Genomic DNA, 12,260 nt, shown 5'->3' on the forward strand with positions numbered 1-12,260 from the left:
GGGTAGGACTGAGTAAGGGTGAAAAAAGTGATCTTCTTTGAAGACCAAGGGTATGCTGAGGTACTATATGGATACTTCGCATCTGCCTTCCCAAGAAAAGAGTAACATTGAAACTAGGAGCAGGAGTAGGCCATTCGGCCCTTCGAGTCTGCTCTGCCATTCAATATGATCAGGGCTGATCCTCAATCTCACTGCCAATATAGCTGTAAAGCAGATAGCAGTAGTGGTATTGGAAAGAGAAATATTCTGGTCTGGTGGAAACGCTTTCCAAAATAGCGTCCATGGAATATTTTATCTCAACCTGAGCAGGGCAGATGGGGCTTTCAGTTTAACATCTCATCTGATGGACTGCACCTCTGACAATATTGCACTCTTCCATTACTGCACTGGGAGCGTCAATCTGGATTATGGAGGCTCAAAGTCCTGGGGTAGGTGGTGGGTTCTAATCGTCAAATTTTCTAACTCAGGTGATGGTGATGCCCATATTGAGCCAAGGCTAGTGAACTGACCTTGATTAGTGTGCAATATATTGTCCATGGGCAAACATATATTATATCTTTTAGATAAACACACTTACTATTAACAGAAAGACTTCCACTTAGATTGTGCCTTACATGACCACTGGTTGTCTGAAAGTGCTTTAAAGTATTTTATAAGTGCAGTCACTGCTAGAAAGTGGGAAACACAGTGGGCAATTTATGCACAGCAAGCTCCACAAAGAGCAATGCGACAATGACCGGATAATTTGTTTTTTTGTGCAGTTGACTTGAGGAATAACTACTGGCCTGGGCAGGAGGGAAAACTACCCGCTCTTCCAAGTCGTGCCATGGGATCTTTTACATCCACCTGAGAGGGCTCAAACTCTTAGGTTTAAAACTCTTATCTGAAAGATGGGGCGTCTTTGGCAGTGCAGTACTCCCTTAATACTGGCAGTGGGGCAGCAGCTCTGGACTTCCATGCTGGAATGGGGGGAGGCACTTAAACACATGCACACCTGTTTGGATCAGGGGCCCAGAGAGAGTGCTCACTGAGCTAGGGCTGAAACTTCAGTCAATTAATATTGGGGTCAATAAGAAAATATCTGAGCTGAATGTGTAGTCTTGTGGTGCAGTGAAGTCGACATTGGCTACAAGATAGATGGAAAACGTTCCCTCAACTGGTTGAAATCCAAGAAGAAAACGACACAGACATCGCTCACAGGACTTCAGTATGCGGATGCCATCGCCATCTCCATTTTCTCAGAAGAGAATCTCCAAGCCATGCTTGACACTTTCACGGAAGCATTCTGAAACATTGGTCTGTACCTCAACCTCAAGAAAACTCAAGTCCTTTATGAACCCGCCCTAGGGCAAAATCTGGTTTCTCCCTCCATCAAAATGAATGGACAAACCCTACCAAATGTGGAACATTTCCTATAATCTGGGGAGCCACCTCTCCTCTAAGGCTGACATCGCTGTGGAGATCCAACATCGTATCTAATCCGTGAGCACTTCCTTTGGACGCCTAAGGATGAGAGTCTTTGCTGACCGCTTTGACATCTGTGCTGACTCGTGTACAAGGTGATCATCCTCCCAACTCTTCGGTATGGCTCAGAAACCTGGACTACGTACAAACGCCACCTCAAGCAGTACCATCAACATTGTCTGAGATGGAGTCTCTGCATCAGCTGTGAGGACAGGCGTACTAACATCAGTGTCCTTGAAGGAGCCAAGAGCACCAGCATTGAGGCTATGATCATTTGAAACCAACTCCGCTGGGCCGGCCATGTGTTTAGGATGTCAGAATCCCAACTGCCAAAGCAAATCTTCTTTGCTACAAACAAAGAGGGCAAAGTAAGTGCTTCAAAGGCACCCTGAAGACTGACCGCAAGAAATACAGCATAGATATCAATGCCTGGGAGACCCTTGCTCAGAAGAAACCTACATGGAGGAACCTCCTAATTGAAGGGACACAATTCTTCTAGACCTGACGGCAAGAGGATGCCTGGAAAAGGAGCCTGAGAAAGGAATACCCACCTCCTGGAAATGCGGCTCTAGGATCGGGCTCATCAGCCACTCAAGGACGCACAGAACACATGTCAAATAACACAGAGTTTCTTAGGCGGACAATCATACTCGTTAGCGAGTGATCACCGAAGACTCTCTCAATACTGAGTGGGGCATCAGGTCTGGACTTTAATGCTGGAATGGGGCAGGGGAGGGGTGTCTTAAACACAACACCTGTCTGGATCAAGGGCCCAGAGAGAGTACCCACTGAGCTAGGGCTGAAACCTCAGTCAGGCTCCTGGTTAGCCATGATCTGGTTCCCAGCCCGGCATAAATTATGAATAGGGATTGAGCAGTTTAGGCCTATACTCTCTCGAGTTTAGAAGAATGAGGGGAGATCAAAATTGAGATATACAACATGATAATAATATAATAATAATCTCTTATTGTCACAAGTAGGCTTCAATTAAGTTCCTGTGAAAAGCCCCTAGTCCCCACATTCCGGCGCCTGGTATGGTATGGACAGGTATGGATAAAGTAGAACCAAAAGAGAAAATGCTGAAAAATCTCAGGTCTGGCAGCATCTGTAGGGAGAGAAAATAGATAATGTTTCAAATAAAGGTCCAGATGAACCTTTGTCAAGGCTTTGGTTAGCACTGCTGCCCCTCAGCGGCAGGGTCCCAGGTTCGATTCCGGCCTCGGGTGTCTGTGCGGAGTCTGCACGTTCTCCCCACGTGTGCGTGGGTTTCCTCCGGGTGCTCCAAAGATGTTAGGTGGATTGATTGGCCGCGCTAAATTGCTCCTTGCGGTGTCCAAAAAGGGAGAGGGGGGTGTTCTCTTTGGAAGGGTCGTGCAGACTCGACGGGACGAATGGCCTCCTTCTGCACTGTCAGGGATTCACAAAGGGGGGGATTCTGGTGATAAGAAGGTGATGGAGTAGGGTGACCAGCCAACGTGGTGTTGACTTGACTCCATGTGACATGGGGGAATGCGCAGGGAAGAAGAAGAAGGCTGGAATTTGTGAGTGTGTTCCCTTCCTCACGGGGGGGGGGGGGGGGGTGAGGGGGAAGCGCCAGGCTGCCTGGGGCGGGCGGGGCAGCGCGAGCGGCGGCGGTTGGTGCCTCGAGAGCCGTGCGGCGCGGCGGTTGGTGCCTCGAGAGCCGTGCGGCGCGGCGGTTGCTGCCGCCAGTGGCTGTGCGCGTGCGCGGCGGTCGGTGGCGCCAGCGGGTGCGCGCGCGCGCGGCGCGGCGCTGCAGCCAGATGCGCGGCGCGCGCTGCCTGCCCAAGCCATTGCCTCGCCTGTGAAGCCTCGCACCGCCGGCAGAGGCGGGCGGGCGGCTGCAGCAGCAGCAGCAGGAGGAGGAGGAGGGTGCATGTCAGTCAGCGCTCCTGCCTGTCCAGGATCTATCTCGCCCGGCTCTATCTCTCCCTCCCTCCCGATCTGATCGCCCCGCCAATAGCCCTTACATTTCCAGCCAGAGCTCGCAGAGGAGGAGAGCGGGGAAGATGCCGGAGGTGATCTCTGTGCAAGAATTCATCTGCGAAACTCTGGAGGACCACAGCTCGCCGACCACCTCCTCCTTCACCACCAAAATGGCAAACTGCAGGAACACAGTGACTGCACTCGAGGAGGTAAAGCTCACCCCCCCCCCCCCCCCTTCCTCCCTCACCCCGCGGCTGACATTGTCCGTCCTCGCGTGTGTGTGTGTGTGTGTGTGTCCGGCCACTCTTGTCATCCTGACAGCCCAACTCTTCCCGCATCTGGGATTGTTCTGAATGGCAAACTGTGGCTGGGAACACAGTCTGCGCTGCCCAGTTTCTGTGGGCAGTGCTCACTGCTATTTCAATCTGTAAGGTGGATTCTTCCCTCTCAGCTGTCACCTCCCCCCCCCCCCCCCCTACTTCTCTATCTGCCCCTTTTGTCTTCCCTTCATCCCACAGTCAAGATGGCAAACTCCCAGGAACAGCACACATCTCTTGTCCTTTTGCCTCTGACAGCAACCGTTAATCTCAATGCGTGGATTATATTCCCTGTACGTGCAATAAGTGTGTGCCCTGCTTCTCTAATTCTCTGCTTCACACAGTTGTCATTATTGTGCAAGTGTGTCTGTCTGTGTCTGTGCTTCCCCCCCCCCCCCCCCCCCCTCTCTCTCTAGCTCCCTCTCTGTAACCTTTCAGGTGATGTTCCATGGACATTGCGAACATTATGGTGCTAGGAGCCCTGGATTCCCTTCGCCTGTGGAAGTTGCATTAACAGCAAACAGGTCCCCAAATCTGACATGGGTAAATGTCCCCCAATAAAATGAACAGTCCAGCAGGCAGTCCATATTAAAAAAAATAATTTCGATATCAAAATGTGGGGAGTTACTTGGATTTTCAACATCACAATGATGAAATTGTGATACATGCCGATAAATGTTTTGCCAGGCTACTTGGCTTTGAAAAAATGCTAGCCTTATTCAGTGGTGCAACCATCTTGAAAGATACGGTGGGGATGTTGAACAGACTTTAAAGTCATCAATTGATATTGTTGGCCGCCCTCTGAAACAGGACATTTAAAGTTTCAAACTGCAAATGTTCAAAATCTCAGGATTGTACAATGCTGAATAGGATGGGGTGGTGAGTAAAATACTAAAATACAGGAAGGAGATGGCGATGATGAATATATTTTTATGAACAAGGCAAAGCTTTCCTACTTCATGGTTGTGACTTTTTTTTACCCAATAAAGATAATTGCAACAACTGTCAGTGGCAAAGGTTAAACCAGAATACTGAAAAGGGGAATTTTGAGGAACTCTGGAAGACCTGGTATACTAATACAGTGCTTTGGTTAATTCATTTCTCGGGTAGATGCACTGCACCTTATTTATTTTAGTCTTGGGGAAAAGAGGCGTTCTCTTGTCATTCTTTTAGTTTTTTTTTTATCAACCCAAGCTAAAAGCCTTTGCAGGATTCTGCCAATTCAAGGGGAAGGTGTATGAGAACCAGTGGTGACTCTCCTGATTGTTATGTTTCCTTGCACCTTGCAGGGGAGCATTTAACTTCTATTTACTGTCTCTTCACAGCAGGATAGATGAGGTTGCCAATTCACACAGAGAAATGTGAGTGTGAAAGTTGCAACCTATCAGTCCATAGTCACCTTATTGTTGATTTTGTAATGAGGACATCAGTACAAACTGACGGTTAACATTGGCAGCACAAAACAATCCCAGAATTGAAATGCGTTCCATATTAAATTGAAAGAGTATGTCTGTGTGTGTGTGCATGTGAAAGATAAGTTTGGACGATTGAAAACAATTAAGGCTGTAATCTAACTTCCATTGCCTTTGAATTGAATTCCACTTCAATGTTTGTTGCTGAAACATCTCTCATTAATTGCTGAGGTAAAGTGAAAAGCTGCAAAGGCTGGAAATCTGAAATAAAATTAAAATGGTGGAATCACATAGGCGGTCCATTAGGATCTGAACAATTAAAAAGCTGTTTTGGGTGGAAACTGCTCTTTAATGGGAATGTGGGACGGGTGCAGTGCCATTTGTTGGCAGGCAATAGCTCTGGCAAGGCTGGGTAATGCAGATTCTGCTGATACCTCATCGCAGATACCCGGGTAGATTAGGAATTTCTAAATGACCGGATCTTCGATATTTAGCTTGGTCAGTTGCCACCTTTTTGTTAATGATTCATTCATAGGGTGGGGGCATTGATAGCATGCTCAAAATTTAATGCCCAGTCCTATTGAGAAGATCGTGGTAAGCTACCTTCCTGGATATAATTAAGCGGCTTGTTAGGCCAGTTGAGAGAGAGTTAAGAGTCAATCACATAGCTATGGATATGGAGGCAAAACTGGATAAGAATGGCAGATTTCCTTCCCTAAAGGACATGAATGAACCAGATGGGGTTTTATGATAATCTGCTGATTTCATGGTCACCAAACTAGCTTTTTATTTGATCTTAGTCATAAATGTATATTACCAAGCTGCCTTGGTAGCATTTGAACTTCATATATCAACATTATTAGACCAGGTCTCAGGATTACTAGTCCAGTAAAATAATCACAATGTTACTGAAGCTCCTGCTTAGGAGCTGCAGCCTGGCGACAGACCGCACAGGGCTCTTCGATGTTTATTTACTTCTATGTCATGTCTGTTGCCATTTATGTCATTGTGCTGTGACTTTTGAATATTAAATCATTCAGAATTGGAAGGTTCTCTATACTAATATTAACATTTCAGTTGCCAACGGATCTGCTGTGTGTCTCCCATCATTTTCAATTAATTATTGTTCGATAAATTATTACTGATTAGAGATATATAACGAGCATAGACCCACAAAACAATGGTGGTCAAATTAGAATACAATAATAATCTTTATTGTCACAAGTAAGCCTACATTAACACTGCAATGAAGTTACTGTGAAAAGCCCCTAGACGCCACATTCTGTGCCTGTTCAGGTACACTGAGGGGGAATTCAGAATGTCCAAATGACCTAACATGCACATCTTTCGGGACTTGTGGGAGAAAACCGAAGCACCCGGAGGGAACCCACGCAGACAACGTGCAGACTCCGCACAGACAGTGACCCAAGCCAGGAATCGAACCTGGGACCCTGGCGCTGTGAAGCCACAGGGCTAACCACTGTGCTACTGTGCCACCAATATCCTAACCTAGTTTATCATCTCACCTATCCCTTCCATGCTATTCCAGCCTTCTTAAGAATTTGTTCTCTCAGACGGTTTGGAACTCTTTGCCAGAGAGTGCAATGGAGGCAGAGTCTTTTTGTATACTTAAGGCTGAGATAAATAAATTCCTAATCAGTAAGGGAATCAAGGATAATGAGGAAAGTGGACGTGAGGAATGTCAGATCAGCCATGATCCTATTGAATAATCATAATCTTTATTAGTGTCACAAGTAGGCTTACATTAACACTGCAATGAAATTACTGTGAAAAGGGTGGAGTGGGCCTACTCCTATTCCTCTTTTTTATAGTCTTATGCCATTCCCCCTCATCCTATGCTCACTCTTATCCCATTACTGCATTTGAGGACTCCAAGCAATCTGGGGGCGCGATCGAACGGCTTCTTCGCGCCTGGCTCAGTGAAGCGACAAGGCCTTTGTATCTCACGAGAGGCCTCTCTGGAGATTTAAGACACTTGGGATGACTTTTGAACACTAGGGCACCACGGTAGCCTTGTGGATAGCACAATTGCTTCACAGCTCCAGGGTCCCAGGTTCGATTCCGGCTTGGGTCACTGTCTGTGCGGAGTCTGCACATCCTCCCCGTGTGTGCGTGGGTTTCCTCCGGGTGCTCCGGTTTCCTCCCACAGTCCAAAGATGTGCTGGTTAGGTGGATTGGCCATGATAAATTGCCCTTAGTGTCCAAAATTGCCCTTAGTGTTGGATGGGGTTACTGGGTTATGGGGATAGGGTGGCGGTGTTGACCTTGGGTAGGGTGCTCTTTCCAAGAGCCGGTGCAGACCCGATGGGCTGAATGGCCTCCTTCTGCACTGTAAATTCTATGATTCTATGATGTCTCGTGAAATGTAACAAGATTTTGTGAGACTTCGGGGTCTGGATCTTGCCATGACTGAGCGGGAAACAGATTTGCATATTTAAGAGAGCAGTTCGCTTCACTTAAGTATGTCTGCGTCGGAGTATCCCAAGGCCCGGGACCTTGGGATACGAGGTTTGGGAGGCCTCACTGTGGGGCCATTTAGCACTGGTTTCCACAAATGCAGATTAGGTGTAACAGCATTTGGGCAGGGGGGATCTCCCTGGCGATTGGAGGTGCCGTGTGGTCGGGCTTTGGGAAGGGTGGTACCTTGGCACCCCTGATGCCACCTGGGCACCCTGGAAGTGCCACCCTGACACCCTTGCAGTGCTTTCCTGGCACTGCTAGGGTGCCCAGGTGGCACTGCCAGGCTTGCAGTGCCAAGGTGCCTGGGTGCCAGGTTGCCCATGCCGGGTGTGGTGATATGCATACGCACAGTAATGTATATAGTTGTCTATTAATGTATATAGTTATCCATATGACCTCCGAACAGCAGGTGGCGATAGAGATCCACCAAGTGACTCCAGAGATCTGGCAGGTGGTAGTAAGTCGTACTCGAGGATAGTCACATTAGAATTTGCTCTAGGAGAATTCACTTATTCGTTACCATTTGTATTATAGTTCGATAGTTATCTTTCCATTTGTTCATTTTGTCAATAAACTATCTTACTAATAAAGAAATCGATGTTCTGTGTGCATCTTTGCCACGGACACAACACAGAACATAACACGGTAACAAGAGTGTTAAACAATTGAAGATAATTACGGAGAAGACTGGACGAAACAGACCGAAGAAGGAAAAAACAAAATTCTTCTACCTACCTGGTAAACTATGGATAATTGGAACTCAAAGCATGGAAAGACTGTGAAGCTAGAAATGGAAAGCACCTCACCAGCTTCAAGTCACCGGTAATGGAGGCGAGAATTGGTGTGTTTTTAAGCAGTAATTCAAACTTTATGTTGCAACCTTTGGCCTGCAGGCACCACCTGGTGAGAGGTGTATTGCTTTGCTGCACAGTAGCAGGTCCTTAAGCCATTGAAATTTCTAATACCTTTGCGTTCGACAGAGAAGCAGAAAACAAAACCTTCGATGAAGTAATAAAATACTTTGATCGACATTGCTCCCCGAAAATAAATTAAACGTTCGAGCAGTATATCTTTCGTCCACGTACTGAGAAGGCAGGCAAATCTTTTGATAGTTTTCTAACTGACTTGCGGTTGGAGGCGCAGTCGTGAAATTTTAGTACTTTAAAGTCATCGATGATCCGCGATCAGATAGTGTTCGGGATATTGAATGATAAGGTATGTAAGAGGCTATTGAGGGAAGAAGAGCTTCGGCAAGAAAACGCTATCAATATTTGTCATGCAAGCGAGCTAGCTGCACAGCAGATTAGCGCGCTCAATCTGAAACATTATGGCGCCAATGTGGCAGAAGACGGTAGCGCCATAAACATAGTGGCACAGTCAAAGAAATGTGGTCTCAGTGCGGGCGGCCATTTTAAGCGGCCGACCGGATACGCCATTTTGTGCCAGCGATGTGGCAATCGACATTTGCCGCGACAATGGGAAGGTCTCCGTTTGGGAAGGTGTGTTCCAAGTGTGGAAGAACAAATCACTTTGCTAGGCAATGCTTTTCACATCCAACAGTGAACCAAACTGGACCAGTTAACTTAATTAATGAGATATGCACTGTAGCACAATCAATTACTCGCGAGACAAGAAGTGATGAAGTCAATCGAAGGCTTTATTAAGCAGGCTTGTTCCCCAGCAGCTCAGTTACAGAATGCGGCTGCTGGGAGAACCCGGGTTCTTATACTCCGCCTTACTGGGTGGAGCCAGCAGGTGGCAGATCCAATCAGGACCCAGTGTCTGTCTACCAATAGCCTCTCGGCATCACAGGTACCGTACTACCCCTAATACCACCACATTCACCCCTTGTTAAAAAAGAACCCGGCGGGGTGGTGGCCGCATGGTGGTAGGGGTTTACAAAGCTGGTACTGGAATTATCTTAACACAGTGCTATGCATCGATCTCAACGGTGAACTATTTACACTGCCGCTTTACTGGGCTATTGAATTATTTACAGGTTTTGCTTTGTCACGCGGATTCCACGAGTCGAGTGGGTGCCCTGGTCGTCCTTGTCGATCGTCTCAACCCCGGTGGTGGTGCAGGTGCTGGCTCGGGCACTGTCGCTTCTGGGAGCGGCGCGCTGTTTGTTCCTGTTTCACTACTCCTGGGCGGGCACGGGAGGAGGACCGATCCACCCGGGAAGGGAGCGGCCGTGGGGTGCGCGGGCAGGAGGGAGGGGGTGATTGGTGTTGGGGGGGGGTGTGGTTCCGGCGGGCGCCAGGTCCTGCAGGGAGACCGTGTCCTGTCGGCCGTCGGGGGATGCCACGTAGGCGTATTGGGGGTTTGCATGGAGAAGATGAACCCTCTCGACCAACGGGTCCGATTTGTGCGCCCGCACATGCTTTCGGAGCAAGATGGGTCCTGGGGCTGCCAGCCAGGTCGGAAGTGACGTCCCGGAGGAGGACTTCCTAGGGAAGACAAGGAGGCGCTCGTGAGGCGTTTGATTAGTTGTGGTACACAGCAGCGACCGGATGGAGTGGAGGGCATCCGGGAGGACTTCCTGCCAATGGGAAACTGGGAGAATTCTGGACCGTAGGGCCAGTAGGACGGTCTTCCAGACCGTACCGTTCTCCCTCTCTACCTGACCGTTTCCCCGGGGGTTGTAACTGGTCGTCCTGCTTGAGACAATGCCCTTGCTGAGCAGGAATTGACGCAGTTCGTTGCTCATGAAGGAGGACCCCCTATCGCTGTGGATGTATGCGGGGAAACCGAACAGTGTAAAGATGGTGCAGAGGGCTTTAATGACCGTGGCCGCGGTCATGGGACAGGGGATGGCGAAAGGGAAACGGGAGTATTCGTCCACCACGTTTAGGAAGTACGTGTTGCTGTCGGTGGAGGGGAGGGGGCCTTTGAAATCCAGACTGAGGGCTCAAAGGGTCGGGAAGCCTTTATCAGGTGCGTTCTATCTGGCCTGAAAAAGTGCGGCTTGCACTCTGCGCAGATTTGGCAGTTCCTGGTGGCTGTTCGGACCTCCTCAGCAGAGTAGGGGAGGTTGCGTGTCTTCACAAAGTGGTAGAACCGAGTGACCCCCGGGTGGCAGAGGTCCTCGTGGAGGGCTTGGAGGCGGTCTACTTGTGCGTTGGGACATGTGCCACGGGAAAGGGCATCGGACGGCTCGTTCAGCTTTCCGGGACGGTACAAGATCTCATAGTTATTGGTGGAGAGCTCGATCCTCCACCTCAAGATCTTGTCGTTCTTGATTTTGCCCCGCTGTGCATTATCGAACATAAAGGCTACCGACCGTTGGTCAGTGAGGAGAGTGAATCTCCTGCCGGCCAGGTAATGCCTCCAATGTCGCACAGCTTCCACTATGGCTTGGGCTTCCTTTTCCACTGAGGAGTGGCGGATTTCAGAAGCGTGGAGGGTCCGGGAGAAAAAGGCCACGGGTCTGCCCGCTTGGTTGAGAGTGGCCGCCAGAGCTACGTCGGATGCGTCGCTCTCGACTTGGAAGGGGAGGAACTCATCGATTGCGTGCATCGTGGCCTTTGCGATATCTGCTTTGATGCGGTTGAAGACCTGGCGGGCCTCTGACGACAGGGGGAAGGTAGTGGACTGAATTAACGGGCGGGCCTTGTCCGCGTAGTGGGGGACCCACTGGGTGTAATAAGAGAAGAAGCCCAGGCAGCATTTCAGGGCTTTGGAGCAGTGGGGGAGGGGGAACTCCATAAGGGGGCGCATGCGTTCAGGGTCGGGGCCTATCACTCCATTACGCACCACGTAGCCAAGGATGGCTAGACGGTCGGTGCTAAACACGCATTTTTCCTCGTTATAGGCGAGGTTCAGTGCGTTAGCGGTCTGGAGGAATTTGTGGAGGTTGGCGTCGTGGTCCTACTGGTCATGGCTGCAGATGGTTACATTGTCGAGGTATGGGAACGTGGCCCGCAAACCGTGCTGGTCAACCATTCGGTCCATCTCCCGTTGGAAGACCGAGACTCCGTTAGTGGCGCCAAATGGGACCCTTAAAAAGTGGTAGAGCCGCCCGTCTGCCTCGAAGGCCTTGTACTTGCGGTCGCTCGGGCGGTTGGGGAGCTGATGGTATGCGGACTTAAGGTCCACGGCGGAAAAGACCTTGTATTGTGCAATCCGATTGACCATATCGGATATGCGGGGGAGAGGGTACGCATCTAGCTGCGTGTACCTATTGATGGTTTGACTATAGTCTACGACCATCCTCTGCTTCTCCCCGATCTTTACAACTACCACCTGGGCTCTCCAGGGACTATTGCTGGCCTGGATTATGCCTTCCTTCAGCAGCCGCTGGACTTCAGACCGGATAAACGTTCGGTCCTGGGAGCTGTACCGTCTGCTCCTAGTGGCGATGGGTTTGCAATCCGGGGTGAGGTTCACAAACAAGGAAGGCGGTTCAACCTTGAAGGTCGCGAGACTGCAGATAGTGAGTGGAGGTATAGGGCCGCCGAATTGGAACGTTAAACTCTGGAGGTTACATTGGAAATCTAACCCTAGGAGAGTGGGAGCGCAGAGGTGGGGGAGGACAGAAAGCCGATAATTCTTAAACTCTCTCCCTTGCACTGTTAGGTTCGCGAGGCAGAACCCTTTGATTTCTGCGGAATGGGATCCCGCTGCCAGGAAAATCTTTTGG

At 49.4% G+C, this 12,260-nt stretch overlaps 1 protein-coding gene across 3 annotated transcripts in view; it reads left to right on the forward strand.

Moving 5' to 3' along the window:
* Positions 1 to 3,352: 3,352 nt before the first annotated feature.
* The window catches only part of unm_sa1614 (un-named sa1614), a 448,364-nt gene continuing 439,456 nt past the window's right edge, over positions 3,353 to 12,260 (forward strand). For all 3 annotated transcript variants that reach the window (XR_011948821.1, XM_072515283.1, XM_072515284.1), the window contains exon 1: positions 3,353 to 3,617. Coding sequence is in view for 2 of the 3 variants with exons in the window: in XM_072515283.1 (XP_072371384.1) it covers positions 3,492 to 3,617 (126 nt within the window). In the remaining variant the exon portion in view is untranslated. The remainder of the gene's footprint in view (positions 3,618 to 12,260) is intronic.

This window comes from Scyliorhinus torazame, chromosome 8 (assembly GCF_047496885.1).
Source record: "Scyliorhinus torazame isolate Kashiwa2021f chromosome 8, sScyTor2.1, whole genome shotgun sequence".
Classification (NCBI taxonomy): Eukaryota; Metazoa; Chordata; class Chondrichthyes; order Carcharhiniformes; family Scyliorhinidae; genus Scyliorhinus; species Scyliorhinus torazame.